Source organism: Mangifera indica, chromosome 4 (genome assembly GCF_011075055.1).
Source record: "Mangifera indica cultivar Alphonso chromosome 4, CATAS_Mindica_2.1, whole genome shotgun sequence".
NCBI classification, from domain to species: Eukaryota; Viridiplantae; Streptophyta; class Magnoliopsida; order Sapindales; family Anacardiaceae; genus Mangifera; species Mangifera indica.
In genome coordinates this window covers 17,216,693-17,235,685 of record NC_058140.1, presented here as the reverse complement: position 1 = coordinate 17,235,685, position 18,993 = coordinate 17,216,693, and the positions used below count along the sequence as shown (strand labels likewise).

Here is an 18,993-nt window from a genome sequence, read left to right as displayed (position 1 = left end):
TCTAAATTGATATAATTTCAGAATAAGAAACTATTCTTACTCCGACATTAAAGAACTTAAATGTTGAATAAAAATTGTATTTTTGTATATTCTAAATTTGCATGAGAAGAACTAACAGATTATGACAAGTATAACATGCCACTATTAGACTAAACATTTTAATAATAATAATAATATATTGCAGTTAGACTAATTGTCAAAGATGAAATAATTATAGATACCATAATTAGACTGATCATTTAAAATAAATAATCATGTAAATAATGTCAAAGAGTTTTTTCTTTTTTTAAGAAGCACAAAATTGTACCCACCTAACAACATGAATTGCATCTGCGTCGTCTACTTCAGGGTTCCAACTTCGACCAACCAAACGGATGGAGTCTATTATTGGCTGCGGTTGGCATAGTCCGTCAGTCAGTCACATCACATTCGTTTAAATTATTTCTATTATTTACTTGAAATTTTTTATTCTTAATTGGAAAAATCAAATCTCACAAATTGCACCCGTCGTTAACTATTAACAAAAAGGGCCACCGTGTCAGCTTACTAGCCGAATCCAGCCAGACCAAACCAACCACCGTATATTTACACTTTCATCTCCATCTCCATCTCCATCTCCACTCTCACCAAACCCTTTTCATAAATTAATCCAAACCAACGATCGAGATGGCTCTATCACGCTTCACGTCATCACCCTCAGTTTGTTCTTCAACTCTCCTTAAACCTCTTACCACCGCCTTTTTCCTCCGCCGTTCGATCTCCAGCGATACCACGCCTCTCACCATAGAGACCTCCGTCCCTTTCACCGCACACCAATGCGAAGCGCCTTCCCGCTCCGTTGAAACCTCTCCTAAAGAACTCCTCTCCTTCTTCCGCGACATGGCTCTCATGCGTCGGATGGAGATCGCCTCCGATTCTCTCTACAAGGCAAAGCTTGTCCGTGGATTCTGCCACTTGTACGACGGACAAGAAGCCGTGGCCGTGGGCATGGGAGCTGCCATCACTAAAAAGGATTGCATCATAACTGCTTATCGTGATCACTGCACGTTTGTGGCCCGCGGTGGGACGCTGCTACAGGTTTTTTCAGAGCTGATGGGGAGAAAGGATGGTTGTTCCAAGGGAAAGGGAGGTTCTATGCATTTTTACAAGAAGGATTCCGGTTTTTATGGAGGCCACGGGATCGTTGGGGCACAGATTCCGTTAGGATGCGGGTTGGCTTTTGCGCAGAAGTACTCCAAGGATGAAACGGTGACATTTGCGCTGTACGGTGACGGTGCGGCCAACCAGGGGCAGTTGTTCGAGGCACTTAATATTGCTGCTCTTTGGGATCTGCCAGCGATTTTGGTCTGCGAGAATAACCACTGTAAAGAAAATCTTATTATAATTTAAATAAATTGCTGTTTTATTGTGTTCTTTCGAGTGTTTATGATTGATTTTTGGAGGTGGTTGGTCTTGCAGATGGAATGGGGACAGCCGAGTGGAGAGCAGCAAAGAGTCCGGCCTACTACAAGCGTGGGGACTATGTTCCTGGTTTGAAGGTAAGATTGAATTTGAATTGGTAATTTTTTACTAGTGTTAAGAAAATGTTGGATTATGGTGAAATTTAGATCCTCTTTTTAATGTTGCAATTAGGTACATTTCCTTTCACATGAATGTAGGGAGTTTTTGGTGGTTTTTTGCTATTTTGAAGGGAAAGCTGGAGTGCTCATCTATCTTTTTGTTTTGGTTAATTGCAATAGTGATCAAGAAGTATTTGCCCAAATAGATTGCTAGATCTTGAGCAACAAGGGTGGAGAGTGTAAATTGTGGACTTATTTTAGCCTTGTGCGGTCGAGTGTTTGTAGAAAATTTATATAGATTGAAAAGGAACTTTTTAGAAGTTTGTCTCATTAGGGGCATGAGTGGTAAATGCACCCATAGATATATTTCATTCTGTCTACGTGCTTCAAGCTTGAGTACTCACAATGGAATGAAAATGTATTTACACGGAAATTGTATAGTAAAGTATTCTGTGATTATGGTTTATTTCTTATTGTAGTTTATGTAGTGTTTGTAACGTGATAGTTTGTAACAGGTGGATGGCATGGATGCCCTTGCTGTGAAGCAAGCCTGCAAGTTTGCTAAGGAGCATGCTTTGAAGAATGGACCTCTTGTAAGTTCCTGGATTTTGCTGTTGGTGCTATTTATGTGTCTATTTCCTGTGTGAACTGTCGTTGATATAATTTGGCTACCACCAAATATACTGCTTCTATTGCTTGAAAGAAATTTCTACCCTTTCCCTTATCTTTTGAGTGGCACTCTGTGGCTATATTACTTGTTTATTTATTACCTGATTTTTTCTTTGCTTTCATAAAGTCTATTGTTGCTGTGATATTTAATATACAGGCAATGGAATTCTATTTTGACAACTGTAGGAGCATAAATTTTGCATTATTATGTATTGCAATGAAATCTGAAGGAAGTGTTATTATAATTTTATGAATGAAAACAAAAGTAACTACATACAAGTTACTTACAACATTGAATTGCCTAGATTTGGCTTCCTAATGTCTTGTTTGTCAATTGAATAATTTTGAGTTTTTCTTAATGCACTATTTGCCAGTAAGTTTTCTTGTTTTACTATATAGCTTGGCTTGAAAATATTAAAGTCAAATTCATGTGAGGTCAGAAACTACTAAGTTTGTTAGACTTTGGACTAAACATGAGGTAGGAAACTTTATTGATGCTATGCATTGCCGAGGACAATGTTAATTATTTCTTCCATAAATAGCATGTATCTTTATATAGAATGAAAATATACTGAAAACAAATGCTTTATAGTTGTGTGCGTAATGGAAGTAATCAAATTTTTTTCTTCTCTTATGGGGATAACCAACCCCTTCTTGTGATTTGAGGTTTGTATGTGTTAAATGTATGCTTGATTAGGATGAAATTCCAATTGACAAAAAGCTCACTCAAGTTTGGGATTTACTTGTCGTGAAGGTATCTTTGACGAGCACTATCACGCCTATTTTAATGGATTTAGGTTCTTGGTGTGAAGCTTTGATTGAGAATGTTTGTTGTTAAAGGCACGCCTCAAGTGCATCTAGGTGAGGCTTTGCTCTAGGTGAGGCTTTGCTCAAGGTGATATGGCCTTTGTATTGAGTATGGTCAAGGTGACTAGTAGTCCAAAGGTGATCACCTTTAACGTTTTTCTGACACCTTTAGAGAAGCATTAGGTGCTGAAAAGATGCATTTTATTATCACACAAGACTTTGGTGATGTCTAAGGCAATTTTGAGGCTTATCAGTGAGTTTTGAGGTTGTTGAAAAGGTTGATAGAAAGTTCTAAGGTCATCGAAGAGACCGTCAGCCAATTCTAAGGCCATAGAAGAGGTTGTTGGAGAGATTTAAGATTTTTGAAAAGGTCGCTAGTCATTGATTCCTTATAGATTGTTATCGAAGAGGTTTGGGCTATAACCAACCATTGGTCTGATCTGAGACTACCGATGAAGTTGTCGATCAGGTCATAGTGTTGTCGATTCACCCAAATGATTGTTGGTTCTCATCTTTTCCTTGTATATTTTGTGGGCAAGTTGTTGAGGTCGCTAATAATTTAGAGAGCACCGGTCTCTCAAATAGCAAAAATTATCCATTTGAGAATATATACAATACAATAGAGGGTTACTCCATTTTGGGTGTTGTTTTGTTATACCTCATAGAAATCAATTTTGTTTATGTGTGTTGGCTATGTGAGTTGCTCAGGGGTGATTTGCACAGGTTCCTAACACAGCCACATTTTGTGGAGTTGCCTTTGTTTTGGGGGGAAAGAAACATGTGATAGTGCTACGGTATTAATGCTTAAGATGTAGAGAAAAAAAACTTGGTGCCTTAGGAAAGATGAGGATGTTCCCCTTTAGGTTTTCTAATTTTAAATTTTCAGATGCTTAAGCTTGGATTTAGATCTGCATCTGGGCTGATATGTAGTTTTTATTTTAAATTTATATGTTTTTCCTTCTTTTTTTTTTTTTTAAATCTTTTGATTTCAAAATAAGACTAAAATTAGTTATGAGTGTTAACCTAAAAGAAGTTACATCATCGTATTTGATAGCACAAGAAGTTTTAAAGGCTATATTTTTGCTTTTGTATCAGTAATAAATGAGTGACTGCATTTGTAACACTGTGCCACAACATATACATTGCTCATATATTAATTTGGTGCTTTTAGTTTGTCTAATTTTTGGCTTCTTTCTTATAATTCTTTGTGAAATTGATATATTGATTTACTCTTATTCTTGATGGTTGTGTTTTCAGATTCTTGAAATGGACACATACAGATATCATGGTCATTCCATGTCTGACCCAGGGAGCACCTACCGCACACGTGATGAGATTTCTGGTGTGAGACAGGTTATACACACTTAACTTCCCATCTCTTCTGAAAGGTATTTCTTTGTCATTAGTATAGTTTTCTTGTACTAACTTTCCTTTGGTGCTATGGTGTCTAGGAGCGTGATCCGATTGAAAGAATAAGAAAGTTGATACTATCACATGACCTAGCTACTGAAAAAGAACTAAAGGTGTTTTGCTTAACTTATCATTCAAAAGTTCTACAATTTCTTGGAATTTTGTTACAAAATGTTATTTGTTTTTGTTTTAACTCTTCTGTTGATTCTATGTTTGGATATAATTGCTCAGTAAGAATTTTGAAACGTGGTTCTGGTGATGGAGTATGTCGGAAAACTGAATTCCTGATTTTTTTCATCTTTTAGGATACCGAGAAGGAAGTAAGAAAAGAAGTAGATGAAGCGATTGCTCAAGCCAAGGTAAGAAGCATTTATTCAGAACAGGAGAGATCCGTTGTGGGTCTCAAGTTCAGCTTTGTAATTTAGATTTCCAAGTTAGAGGTTGATGCAAATTGGTTTAGATTAATTTGGCATTGGCTGAAAGTTTAAAGTTTGATATTTCGGGCTATTTAGGTGCTAAAACAATGGAAAATTTTAAGAATTCCAGAATGATAGAAAAGAAGAAAAAGGGATAGAACCTAAGAAGCTATTCTTAAGGTTTTAAACAACCGCACCCAGGGAGGAAGGCATTCTCACTGTCGAATAAACCTCAGAAAATATTGATTACTCCCTGCTATTCAATTGATAGATGCTTGTAATTTGTATAAGTTATTGATTCACCTAAAACTTCTAGAAATCATCTACAGAACAATAAAGTGGTGGTTTTAATTACAAAAAAGCACATACATGATAAGAAAACTAGACCTGAAGTAAGAGTCATCAATGGTTCTACACCTCATTCCTGCAGACTTTGAAATTGCACATTTCACCAATAAATTCTATGGTATCATTAAATTGGCAACATTGTTAACTCTTAAAGTACATAAAATAAGATCTACAGTAATGCTGAGTTCACTAGGTAAGATTTCAAATTATTCCCACATGAATTGATCATTAAATCTTCTTTTGGTTGATTTCGTTAAGCTCATTGTAGTTTATTTTGATGGTTTGTATGTTCTTGCTGGAAAGTAAGCATTTTTTCATACTAAGACAATTTATGTTTGCTTTACATTTGTTTTCTGTTTTTTGGGTTGCCCCTTTTCACCATTCTAATGCTTTGTTTTGTGGCCTTTTTTTCCCTTTTGTATACCCAGGAATGTCCCATGCCAGAGCCTTCTGAACTTTTTACGAATGTTTATGTGAAGGGTTTTGGAACTGTGGTAACAATTTCATTTTGGCAGCTCTTTGATTTTCATTTTTGCTATGATTTTTGTCTTGGCTGCTGAATAAGTTTGAAAAAAAAAGCTTTTATATTTTCTTACTCTTAATGAAAACAGTGATTGAAGTTGAATCCAGTATTCTGATTTTAATAGAAATTAAGCTTATAATATAAAGAGTACACGATTGTAAGATAATTGTTCAGTTTCCTGATTTCTTCTTCTAAGTGGGGGAAGAGATCAAGAAGAGATGAAACAGAAAACAGAACATCAAGCATTTTAGATGGGCAATTACTTTAGAGCAATACTATGTGTATACACTTTTGAGTACACATAAGTATATAGATTATGTGTGATGTGTCACCATGTGATTGAATATTACTTTATTATAAATTGAAGAATTATATGATGACATATCATTTGTATACCCATTTATACATTAAAAAGTGTGTACGGATAGTTTTATTGATTACTTTAATCATTACAGTTTGTAATTGCATTCACTTGATTTGTATATGATTAAGCACATTTTGTTGCTATGAAATGTACAATATCATTATCAAGAACATGATTAAACCTTTTATGCTGCCAATTGTGAGTACCTTGCTCACAATTGTCAAAACATCTTTTAGCAATAGGTGACAGACAAAATGGACTGATACAAATAACTAATATTAAATCTGCAACACATAGCTTGGGTTGCATGATGGAACTGCTGAAATAGATAAACATAAAGATCATTTTGTGACTTAATGGTGCGTTTGCATTTATCGAAAATATATTGGGCCTATAAGTATGAAAATTGAAACCCTTATTGTGTTAAGGTCCAATCTTTTACATTTATATATCACTTACATATATTATATTTATTATATGTGAGACTTTTTTTCTTTTTTTATTTGAGTCTCCAACACCCTCGCTCAAGTTCCATCACCTAAGCTGTTAGACCCATCTTTTGACTTAATCGGTTTTTGGTTGGATGCATTGTCACTTGTATCTAAGAACATTTTAGACTGTTAGGCCCACCGTTTAGATTGTGCTCTGATACCATGTCGAAAATATATTAGACCTATATGTGTGGAAATTGAAACTTATATTACACAAAACCAATTGGTTTGTGTTAAGATCTAATTTCTCATACTTATATACCACTTACTTATATTGTATTTATTAAATGTGGGACTCCATTTCTTTTTTTATTTGAGTCTCCAACACTATTAGACTACCAAGATTGCATTCAATGATAGTAATTTCACTACCTTAAGCTTTTCTTCATCTTCTTGACTCTGAATAATTTACATGTCTTAGACTACCAAGGTGCACCATTGTTAGCATTTTCAATACCTAAAGCTTTTTTTCATCCTCTTGCTTATTCTGAAAACTTACTTCTCTTAGACGAACAAGATGCATCCAATGATGATATTTTCAATACCTTGAACTTTTACTCTTCTTTTTGTTTATTTTGGATAATTTACAAAGTTTGACTGCAGGTTCTTGAGTCTTTTAAGCTTCTTTATTGTCAAATGTGAGGAATTTGAAATCTGTATCTGCACTTTCCATATAAATATGCTGCCTTATGTAATTTGATATCCTCGCATTCACTTTTAGCAGTGGGTTATACATTATCTTTCTCAATAATTTGTCATTTAATCCAAACTTTGAGCTGTTGTTTTATCTTATGACATTTTCGACTTGTTTTTCAGCACTATGTGGCATGTTTAATTATTTTCTCCATTAGACGTTAACTAATAAATTAACCTATAGAATGTTTGCCAATATTATTCTTCTGATATTTTATGGTTCAATTATTTCTGCTGCAGGCACACGGACCAGATAGGAAAGAATTTAAAGGCGTGCTTCCTTAAATTGAAATACAGAAGAGATTTTGAAAATGCTCTTTTTTCCCACCAACAATCTTTAAGTAACAAAGAATAAAATTTCAAGGGAAGATGGTCATCTCTCCTGGCAATGATTTTGATATTTCACTCGCTAGCTGTATAGAATGTTGATTCTATTCAAGTTGGAGGCAGAAATGTTAACATTTACCTTGTGTAGCGTTTTCAGAGAACCTGCACTATGATTGATTGAGTATGTTCAGTCTTGTGCTTCTAGCATATGTGAATATTCTTCTCCTGGCGGTATGCATGGAGTGTGTTTTTTTTTTCAAATAATACTCTCTGATTTTGGTCAAATTGTAGGATTTTTGTTGAGTTGGTATGGAGAGACCCAGGATAACGAGTGGCCAATATTTGCAATAAAATTCAAGTTTGTCTTGTTTTGCTTTCTGTTGTATGGGCTCCGGTATGCATCTAAATGCCATGCTTGCTTGCACTTATTTTTTTGTTGGGTTGCTGTAAATGCACCAAAGTTATTTTAGTTCAGCAAGATGTGTACCTTCAGGTGTCACATTATTTAACACAATACATAAAGTACAATACTCTACATACCCACTTTAGGTACATATATATGTATACATTTATATGTTGTTTTTTTTTTGACAATGAAAGGGTATTGAATATAATATATAAAATGTCCGAATGTAAAATAGATTTTGTGAGCTCATAAAATGGGAAGAGTGGATGTGTGCAAATGAACAGTGAACAGGCTATGAATATGGGACAGAAACACTCAGCTTTGCTTCCGTCACGTTCACGGGAGACGACATAACATTACCTACTCTCCCATAAATTAGCTCCATTCTCAAATGGTAGCTGCTGTACTTATCTTTGGATCCCTTCTCTAGGGACATAATGGTTAACATTTGCGACATGTGCCAAAAACCAAACAATGACGTACCAGTACAGTAGAGTATTTACTATTTTGCACGGTCAGATTCAGACCCGTCTCTGGGTCTCTAACCCACTCCCTTCATTCTTCTTCGATACTGAGCATCCTAATGCCACTTCCCACTTCCCACACCTCGCCTCCTTCCCTGTTAAAAACAACAGTAATGTTACCTATATAAATAATAAATATAAACTAATATATATATTATAATATTTTTTATATAATTAAATTTTATTTTATTTTTAATTTAAAATAATTTAATTACATAATAATATATTATTATTTATATATAAATTTATGTATATAATTTTATAGTTTTATTGATAGATTTATGGTGGAACAATCACTTTAATAATAACATAAGATGCCAAATTATTACTAATTTTCCTGACTCCACCTCCACCTCCACGTGCAATATTCCTCTCTGGTTTAACTTCTGAACTTTTTTTGTTGCAACCAGGGACTACGTGGGCCGTGTTGTGCTGGTTACAATGTAATCCGTTATGCTATATGTTGGATTCTGCTTTGACAGGTTTAACAGGTTAGACCAGTCTGTTAGCAACTGACGGTTCGAAGCGTGACCATGATCTTCCGGGTCATGCTTTGACAGATTCTTAACAGGTCCATCCATAGGCTTTTGTAGATCAACCTGATATTTAATATTTTTTAAATAATATTTATCTAATTAGTTTTTTTAATTCACTTTCAAATTCATTGAGACAGTGACAACACTTTCAAAAATTTATTAAAAATGTCCCATTTATATCAAAAAAGAATATTTTGATTACATAATAAAATAATAAAAAACCATACGTAAAGAAAATAAACTCAATTATTATATTTACAAATACCAATATTTCTTTATATATTTTCACTTATTTTCAACATCCAAGTTTTTGAAATTTTCAAAAATATCATTCATTATGTAATTTTGCAATTTAAATTATGCAATTACCTAATTTTTTTTATGCATATTATTATCTTGACCATATTTAAAAATAAATTTGACTGTTTGTCATCGAAGACATATCCATTTATACTAAAAATTAATTTAGACATTATAATAAATACTATAAACCTCTATGGATTATGACTCACCATAATGTAGATTATGTCCAAATCTTCAAATTTAGTCTGCCAACACAGACTGCCAGGACTTGTAGGTGGCATGCAGATTGTGCCAATTTTGATACCCTATGAACAATGCATTAAGAAGATGTGAGAAAACGTTTCAAGTTGTTAAGTTGCCAAGTTTAAGACGTGGGAGAAAGTTTCTCAAACAAGTGGGTTGGTAAGTTTAAAAATAGGTTAATTGATAAGACTATATTTTCATAAAGGGGTAATTATTTGATGAGACAATTTCATCGTTATACTAGAAAAGGATTAATCAGTCATTTCTCCTGAATGGTGATACAAATCATAAACTAAAATAGAAGACAAGTGAAAAATGTAAGTTGTTGAAACTTAATCGGGAGAAATTGTTTCACCAAACCTGGGGCGGAAAGGGTCATTTGACCTAAATAATAATAATAATAAAGTGAAGTCAAAATAACTAAGTGGGATCTGACAAGTCATAAATATAACGGAACTTGCGGAAAAAAAAAAAAAGGAAAAATTAAAAATAAAGTGTAGCATTCCCCTTGCACGTGATCACGTAGAGCGAGTAGCCAATGAGAGTGAGTATGGTGGGCTGTGCCAGCTGATCTCAGCCGTCAACATCACTCAACAAGCGTAAAATTAGCAACCAATAATTAGGGGCAGAGAATATTGCTTGCACTCCTTTGTATTTAAGGAATGCTAGGAGGCACATTTCATTTGGCCAAATGGCTTTGTCCCACCTGAGGATTAGTAGATATTCAAACTCTCATATATTAGTTTTAAAAAATTTAAATATTTTTTTTTTTTGTTTTTATTAGATGCTAAAATAATTAAAAAAAATTTATACCTCTTATTTTCATATTTTTCAAATTTAAAAACTAATTTTTCTTCTATAAATTTAAGGTTACAAACTTTCATTTTTTTTTTATATACAATCGTCCTCCTATTTTTCAAAAAATTTTGGTTTCATCTCTATTCAGCTTCAGTTTTTAAATCTGTATCTTCGATGATTTCTCTCCCATCAACTCAATTTTTATCTTTGATGATATATCTCTCAAACGAAGATGATATTCATATGACAAATACTAATTGTCTTTGTTTGAGATAAAAACGACTGTGATATCTTTCGATAAATCTTATATTGATAAAATACAAGAGAGATATTTGACTCAGTTATATTCTATTTGTGTATCTTACATCGGTTAGAGATAAATAGATTTAACTAGTTAAATAGCTTTGTAAGACTTAAAAATAAAATTACTATAAATTATATATTTAAAATAGATAATATCTTATTAATAAAAAAAATTATTAGATAAAAAATATTACATTAACGAAGACAGTTCATTATTTATTATTCATTAGACTAAACCTTGAGTGGGATAAAGTCTTTGGGCCTATTTATTATTCATTAGACTCACTCTTCTCATTTAGACTTGGCATTACACTAATGGACATTATCTTATTATTGGAAAGAAAAGCATTTTATTAATTTAATTGCAAGGTTTTTTTTTTTTTTTTTGTAAATGAAATATTACAAGTAATTTAAGAACAATACAAATAAATATTTTAATTTCATCAATTTAAATTCTTAATTACCAAAAATAAAAAACTTTGTTTCCATTTATTTAACATAAATCATGAAAAGACTTAAATAACCCTAGTCATTTATCTGGTTTTAATCCTTTCCTTTTTAATTTAAAAGGTGAAAAAATCAGTTCAGATTTTATTAAAAATTTAAAACAGATGTTTCAATGTTATATTGATTTTATTTTATTTTATTTTTATAATTTAGAAAATTGTAGTTAAATTGATAAAATCTCAAAAGCAATACGAAAGTTAATGCCACCCACCGTCCATTTTATGTTTGCCCATTTAACAAGAACCATTGTAGATTGTGGTACTCTTATTCGGCTCCCACAAACATCACTGCGGTCGGAGATTTATCAACAAAAATTGGACAACCTGTTATAGTCCGTTCAGGTGTGATGAGCACCGGAAAGTAATCGAATCGAATTCAAATTAATAATACTTATTCAAATTATTAATTTATTCTTATCACTTTTAAAATTCATCAATACTTTTTAAAAAATTAAAATTTATATTTTAATAATTTCTTCTGTCATTTAAAAACTATTGAATACATTAAAATTTTTATTTTTTCAATAATAGTTCTAAACTTTTTACAAGTTTGTTCAATCATAATGTTTTTAAAAATTATAATTTATCTTCTATGAGCATGAATATTTTATCATTTCATTTAATTGAATGAAATTCACAAATAAAAATGGATGAAATATATTTTTTAAAAAACTTAAGAGTAAAATTTTCTTTGAAGCAAATCTTGGGAGGGACTGAGAATTAGTCAGTCTTATGGTCTATTATTAATTCAATAACAATGCTTTAATAATTAATATACCTTCCTTACAAAATACCGCGTAAATACGTTACCAAATTCAAAACTTTACACTAAACAAATACGCTCCCACACGTTTCCGTTGCGCGTATTTCACACTGCACTTTAATAAGTAAAATTAATTTTTTTACTTTTTCCTTCACCACTCACCACAGCTGTCTGCCTGTTTCTCCAATAAATTCAACGAATCATCTACCTCTCTCTTTAATCTTTATAACACACGCACAGAGAAAAGCCAAACCGCGTTTTCCTCAGCAAAATCACCTCCACCTCCAGGAGCCAAGAACTGTCAACGCCCTTCTTGAATTTAGGTTTTTGTTTGACCATCTCGACAACTCTCATCTTCTTTTTCACTTCCATTTTCTTTACTATCAGCAAAATGCAAAATCAGTGAACATCAAGCATTTCAGTTCTTTAGCTTTCAAGAATCCGCCGTTTCTTGTTCAAGAAAAAAAGACAGTCTTAAAAGATGGTCGGTTTCCGACTTAAAACTACCGTTTCATTTCTCCTTGTTTGTTTAGTATTTCCACAGTTTTGTCTCGGGATTCGTTCTATTCAGAGCAGAGGCATTAACGGCGGAGATTTGTGGGGGTTTGATCGATTCGCTGAGGCGCCGGACTACCGTAACGGGAGAGACTGCCAGTTCCCAGCGAGTGAGAAGGAGTTCGGATTGAAGCCCTCATCGTGTGACGCCACTTTAGTTCACATCGCAATGACTCTAGATTCCGAGTATATACGTGGCTCCATCGCAGCTGTCCATTCTGTTATCAAACACGCTTCTTGTCCAGGAAACATATTCTTCCATTTCATATCTGCTGAGTTCGACCCGGCGACTCCCCGAGTCTTGACTCGACTCGTCCGATCCACGTTCCCTTCTCTCAAGTTCAAAGTGTACATCTTCCGCGAAGATACGGTGATAAATCTGATATCATCTTCAATTCGTGAAGCTTTAGAAAACCCACTGAACTACGCAAGAAACTACCTTGGTGACATCCTGGACACCTGCGTCGACCGAGTCATTTACCTTGACTCAGACCTCGTACTGGTCGACGACATTCACAAACTCTGGAACATAACCTTAACTGGGTCAAAAATAATCGGCGCACCGGAATATTGTCACGCGAATTTCACTAAATACTTCACCGACGATTTCTGGTTTGACCCGGAGTTGTCACGTGTGTTCGAGTCGAGAAAGCCTTGCTATTTCAACACGGGTGTGATGGTGATGGATTTAGTGAAGTGGCGAGAAGGAAATTACAGGAGAAGAATAGAGCACTGGATGGAAATACAGAGGAAAAAGAGGATTTATGAGCTGGGTTCTCTGCCTCCATTTTTACTGGTATTTGGTGGTAATTTAGAGGCTATTGATCACCGCTGGAACCAGCACGGACTTGGCGGTGATAATGTCAAGGACAGCTGTCGGTCATTGCATCCCGGTTCTGTTAGCTTGTTACATTGGAGCGGAAAGGGTAAGCCTTGGGTTAGACTTGACGCGCGAAAGCCATGCCCTCTTGATCATCTATGGGAACCGTATGATCTTTACAAGCGTAATAATATAGTGGCCAAAGATCAGCCTTCTTTGGTGTTTTCTTCTTCTAGTTAGTCGATTTTCAAGCTATTAATGATTCTTTTTTCATTACGCCCCCTCGTTGTCATTGTTTAACCATTCTTTGATATATGTGTACAGATTGATGGGGATTGGGGGCCTTTCTTTTTTTTTTTTCTAATAATTTGGGGTTCCTTTGGTTGGAACAATTTTGATGAATTGATTTCATTGTGTGTATTAATTGCATTATCTGGGGAAATAGGGAGAAGGACTATTTCTCACCCAACTTTAGATGCGTTTTCAAAATGTCACCCACGGCAGATGAAAATCTACTTTTCCCACCCATGAGCCGTTAATATAGATGATTTATGTTTGCATAAGGGTAAAATATTTATTTTACCCTTGTTAGATGAAATGACAAAAATATCCCTCAATTTAGTCTACAAAATTGATGTAAGGGCTTTACCATTCACCCCTATTAAGTTTTAGAAACTAACATTTTTATCCCCAAACCTAGGGTTTTCATAATTTTCAAAATGTAGCCGCCCTCCATAACTTTCAAAACTAGCAGTTTCACTCTTATTCTTCAATTTCATCTCCCGAAGTCGTCTCCGGGTCGTCATCGGCCTCCTCCTTCTCCTGGTGCGACGGCGGTGGTGCGATGAAAAGATCTTCATCTCCTCGTCGCACGGTGCGACGAAGAGACGGAGATCTCTTCGTCGCACGATGCGACGGAGATCTCTTCGTCGCACGATGCGACGAAGAGACAGGGATCTCTTTGTCGCACCACCGTGCGATGAAGAGGTCTCTCTTTGTCGCTCCACCTAGACGACGAAGGATGACTCTTCGCAGTCCTTCGTCGCTTGTTGCGTGGTCCAGAGGCTACGACGAAGGATGACGAAGCGTCGTCCTTCGTCTATTCTTCTAGATCTAGACGACGCTTCGTCTTTCAGATTTGGGCGACGAAGGGTCATCCTTCGTCGTCCTTTATAGTCGGAGATGAGAGATCGATCGATTGTGTCGGTCGTCGGTGGTGGCCAGTGAAGGAAGCAAACCCTAAGGGTGAAATCTAAACTTTTCAAACTTTGAGGATGAGTTAGTTATTAGTTTTTAAAACCTGAAGGGGGGAAACGGTAAAATTTTAAAGTTTTAAGGTTTTAAATAGTAAATGATGATTTTACCCCTGTCCCTAACTGAAAAATTGGATGACAGTTTGGCCATGGATAAGAAAAGTGGATTTTCATCTACCGTGGGTGATATTTTGAAAACGCATCTAAAGTTGGGTGGGAAATAATCCTTTCTCCCGGGGAAATAATAATACATTGTTGCTTTGTTGGTACGAGTACCAAATTATGAGCCAGTTAGCAAGATGTGACAGAAAACTTAAGAAGCAATAAATGTAATTTATAGAGTCACGGGGTTAAGTTGGAAATGTAAGCAGGACATGTTCTTTGTTGCATAATTTCAACCACAATGGGTCCCGTTGCAAGTTGTTCGTTCGTTGTATTAGAGAAAAATTTTAGTGAAAGTGGTGATGGAGCTTTTCCTTTCTTTATAATAATCCAATTTGATATTGACTTAGCTCTTTGCTTTTTACACGTGTCCTGTCATTGGATCCATACAGATTATATTCTGCTACGCATTGTGTCTCTGTCAACCCAATACCCACTTTGATTCCGGGCAAAGCCGTTACGGTTACGAATTCAGACTTGATCAATTTTCTATTGGGACTGGTTGAAGTGTTCAATAATTGGATGACACCTCAGTGTGGAATGGGTTCTACGACGGAAGGTCTTTTCAAAAGAGGTAATAATACGTTTTACCAAAGGCCAGAAAACTATTTTTCACCAGCATATTAATATGTGAAAATAAATATATATTTATTGGGTTTAAAAATTTTAAATAAAAATATAATTATTATTTTATTAATAATATTAAAAAATATAAATTTTATTAAATTTTTTTTTTTAGATTATAAAAACTAACAATTTCATCTCTATTTAAAGTTTTATAATTTTGAAAAATAATATTTTCTTCCCAAAACTTTAAGTTTATATTTTTACTCTTTCCAACCATTGATAATGACTCTTCAACCTACACACCAATCATCATCTCTCCGGCATAAAGAAGAGTAATTTAGAATTGACAAAGCCATGAGACTTCATCGCACACCGAAAAGGATGAGAGATGATAATTGGTGTGTTTTAAGCAAAAGAACCGTCACTGGTAGCTAGAGATGGTAAGAAAATAAACCCTAAGTTTTGAAAGGAAAATATTACTTTTCAAAGTTAGAAAACTTTAGACAAGAGTAAAGTTGTTAATTTTTCAAAACTTTGGAGGGAAAATCTAATAAATTTTATAATATTATTTATAAAATAACGATTTTATCTCTATTTCTAACAGAAAATTTTAACTCCAATTAGGTCATAGGCGGAACTCTAGGTTTTTCAAACCTTATGGATATGACATTGAGAGTGCATCAAAACTTGAATGGGAAATAGTCCTTTGGCCTTTATCAAAATTATACAAGTAGTAATCTATTATAAATTTAAAAGTCAAAAGACTTATTCTCATATAAGGTTTGTTAAAACTTTAAACTTGTATCATTAAATATTAAAAATTCAAATTCTCGTTTATTGACTATTATAATTAATAGCATCATTAGTTTTAAAGATAAAAGCATTATTTAATCATAATATATTAAAAATAATAAAAATTATCTAATTTCTTCATTTATTTTATAAAACTAACAATTTCTCTTTAAAATTAAATTTTAAAAAGTTATATTTTATTAGTTAAGATTTTATTTTCAATCTATTTTCTTTGACAGTTAAAATTCGATTGTGAATTCTCTTTTACTGTAATTGATAGTCTCCCTTACGAAGCATCCTCCAGTTCACATCCATCTTTATAGAAAGTATAATTGTCATAAGATTTTAGTAGACAAAATTTTGGGTGATGGAAAGGTCAACCCCTCCTACCATCAATAAGGTAACTCTAGAACACAAGGATATTTATGATGTACACTATTTCAACTGGAAAATCGGCTGAGAAAAGTACTCGGTAAAATAAGCTACATCAATTGGCCTATTTAATTCATGTCAACTGAATCCAAACACTCAAATTTTTATGGCCGAATGACTACTTCCCACCTGAGGTTTGATGAAGAGCATTTCTAAGACACGCAACCAACAATTTTGCTGTTAATAAATGTGACCGTTGGCAAGTCTACTTAAAGATTTAAAAATAACCCAGCCGTCTACATCTAACCCCAACAGTGCAGTTGCAACAATAAAATTTTATATAAAAATACTCAACGACTATGAATAAACAAACTCTCTTCAAATGTATGGTTGCCCTCCAAGGATTCTGCGAATCCTGGCAACGTCTTCACTGTTGATTTGAAATGCTTTCTTCCAAACTTCATCAGGTATCCTTGGCTTGGATGTAAATGTTGCCATATAAGTTGATTGGGCTACTGGGTTCTGGCTGCGGAGCCCGGATAAGACATATGGTGTTCCGAGGCCCCTGGGTGTGAATGGGGCAGGATCAACCCATCAGGTGGTAGCCAGCTGGGGCCATGGTCAGGGCAAATTTGTAACGCTGGTTAGTTTAGCATTGAACTTGACTGGTTAACCATTGGCCTAAACAGGTTTGGCTAAACCTGAAGTTTTGAAATGAGAAACCTGGGAATTAAAAAAAGACATCGTTGTTCCCCATGTGGACATATCCGATTTAATTCCATTTTTGTCCTTGACGTGTCTGGTAGAATCCGATAGCAACGCCCAGATTCAATTTATTGCTAAAAGTCTAAAATACCCCTATTATTTTCTTATGTAAATGAAATTAAAATTAACAGAATTGAAAAAAAAAAAAATCAAATTGCTGCCAACTGATCATTTTATTATGACTGATTCAAATTTTCCCACAATGTTTTGTTTTAAACAAATATTTATTGCTTGAAATATTAAGATTATAAAAGCAAAATAGTAATATCACTGACTCAAAATTTTGAAAAACAAAAAAGAATCCCCATTTCATCTATCTTTTCTTAATAATTAAATTTCTAAACATGAAAGTTGGACCATTTTTATGAGCGTTAAAACTTCTAATTCAGTTTGACCAATTCAAGTTTAAATACCCTAATTATGACAATCATCATCCATCCAAATCAGATTTGCCAAAACCATTACTCACCCAAGCCCAAATCCCCTATGACTATCAAACATGATAATTTGACACTCTTATTGATTTAGAAACTCATAATTTAGTTTCTATAATTCAAGTTTGAAAACCCTAACAGTCACAACTACCACTCACCTCAAACCAAACCCATCAATATCTCCATTAACCGGAGCCAAACTCACAAGAACCACCCCCTACCTAAACTTGTGAAAATTACCAAACATGATAAGTTGATGATTTTATAAGTTTGGAAATATGTAATTTAAAACATATAATTTAAGTTTGAAAATCTTAGCTAATTTCCACCTATCCAAACCCGTCATAACTTATCAGAACCATAAAGTAAGAAAATGAAAAAAGTGAAAAGGAAAGATAAAAGTGTTGAAACACCAAAGATCATTAAAACTGGTGGAGTATTAAAATTTTTAGATAAAATGTTTGAATTCAAGCTTTTATTATATTTATAAACCCCTGAAAATGTGGTAAATTTAATTTCTAACACTATGTTAAAATTTTTTTATATTAATAGAGTTAAGTTTCATCTGAAAAAGTGTTTTAGGGTAATAACTTCTGTAAGAAAATCTAAATCACTTCTAAGTAAAAATTTGAAAAAATTCCACTACTTATGAGGAGATAAAAATTAACAGATTAAGTGTTTTTTTTAGACATTTAATAGTAAATTAAAAAAGACCTAAATGTAATTATCACGTTCAATTGGACTTTATATGGTCAAGCCATACACCAGGGATCAAAATTTAACTGTAATGACGTGAGTGGTAGCTTTCAGGTTAGGAAAATTTTGATCCTAAGGTAGAAGTTGTCCCACAGATAATTGAGTGATGCATGTGGTGTGGGCCTTCAAACTCTTGACTTAGAAATCCATGTTCTTGTTCACACCACTATAGCTAGCCTATTCCTTGCTTTAATCAAGGTACCCACTTTCTTGTTCGAATCTCCAAATTTTGACCCAAGTAAACCTTGGTCATTCATTAAACATTTTTTCCGCTGTTAAAAAAAGGCCAAAACACCTTTTCCCACCCAAGGTATGGTGAAATACTTATGCCCTCGCTCCAACTTCAAAAACCTAAACATCTACTTATAACTATGTTTCTGTTAAAAATTTCAGTTAAAATTATGAGTAAAACTATTATTTATTGAAAGAAATTAAAGTTTTATCATATTTTTTCTCTTATATTTAAATTTTATATTTTTCTCTTAATCCAAAGTTTGAAAAGTGATAAAAACCCCCCTAAGATTTGTT

At 33.8% G+C, this 18,993-nt stretch overlaps 2 protein-coding genes across 2 annotated transcripts; both read left to right on the top strand.

The window, feature by feature from the left end:
• The first annotated feature begins 451 nt into the window (after positions 1-451).
• On the top strand, positions 452-7,985 carry LOC123214394 (pyruvate dehydrogenase E1 component subunit alpha-1, mitochondrial-like). Its single transcript, XM_044634131.1, has 8 exons — positions 452-1,363; positions 1,459-1,538; positions 2,075-2,152; positions 4,293-4,388; positions 4,487-4,558; positions 4,751-4,804; positions 5,638-5,703; positions 7,521-7,985. Exons 1-8 carry the CDS (start codon positions 667-669, stop codon positions 7,563-7,565), a joined length of 1,188 nt encoding a protein of 395 aa, XP_044490066.1. The 5' UTR covers positions 452-666; the 3' UTR covers positions 7,566-7,985.
• A 4,208-nt stretch (positions 7,986-12,193) lies between these two features.
• LOC123213061 (probable galacturonosyltransferase-like 9) lies at positions 12,194-13,838 on the top strand. The gene has a single exon (XM_044632399.1). The coding sequence runs from the start codon at positions 12,471-12,473 to the stop codon at positions 13,602-13,604; it is 1,134 nt and encodes a 377-aa protein (XP_044488334.1). The 5' UTR covers positions 12,194-12,470; the 3' UTR covers positions 13,605-13,838.
• Positions 13,839-18,993: the final 5,155 nt, after the last annotated feature.

Excerpts from the sequence above, each read along its gene's own strand:
- LOC123214394 (XM_044634131.1), top strand. The coding sequence starts at position 667 with ATGGCTCTATCACGCTTCACGTCATCACCCTCAGTTTGTTCTTCAACT. Across the intron at positions 2,153-4,292 it reads CTTTGAAGAATGGACCTCTT|ATTCTTGAAATGGACACATA; the intron begins GTAAGTTCCTGG and ends TTGTGTTTTCAG. Across the intron at positions 4,389-4,486 it reads AGATTTCTGGTGTGAGACAG|GAGCGTGATCCGATTGAAAG; the intron begins GTTATACACACT and ends TATGGTGTCTAG.
- LOC123213061 (XM_044632399.1), top strand. The coding sequence starts at position 12,471 with ATGGTCGGTTTCCGACTTAAAACTACCGTTTCATTTCTCCTTGTTTGT.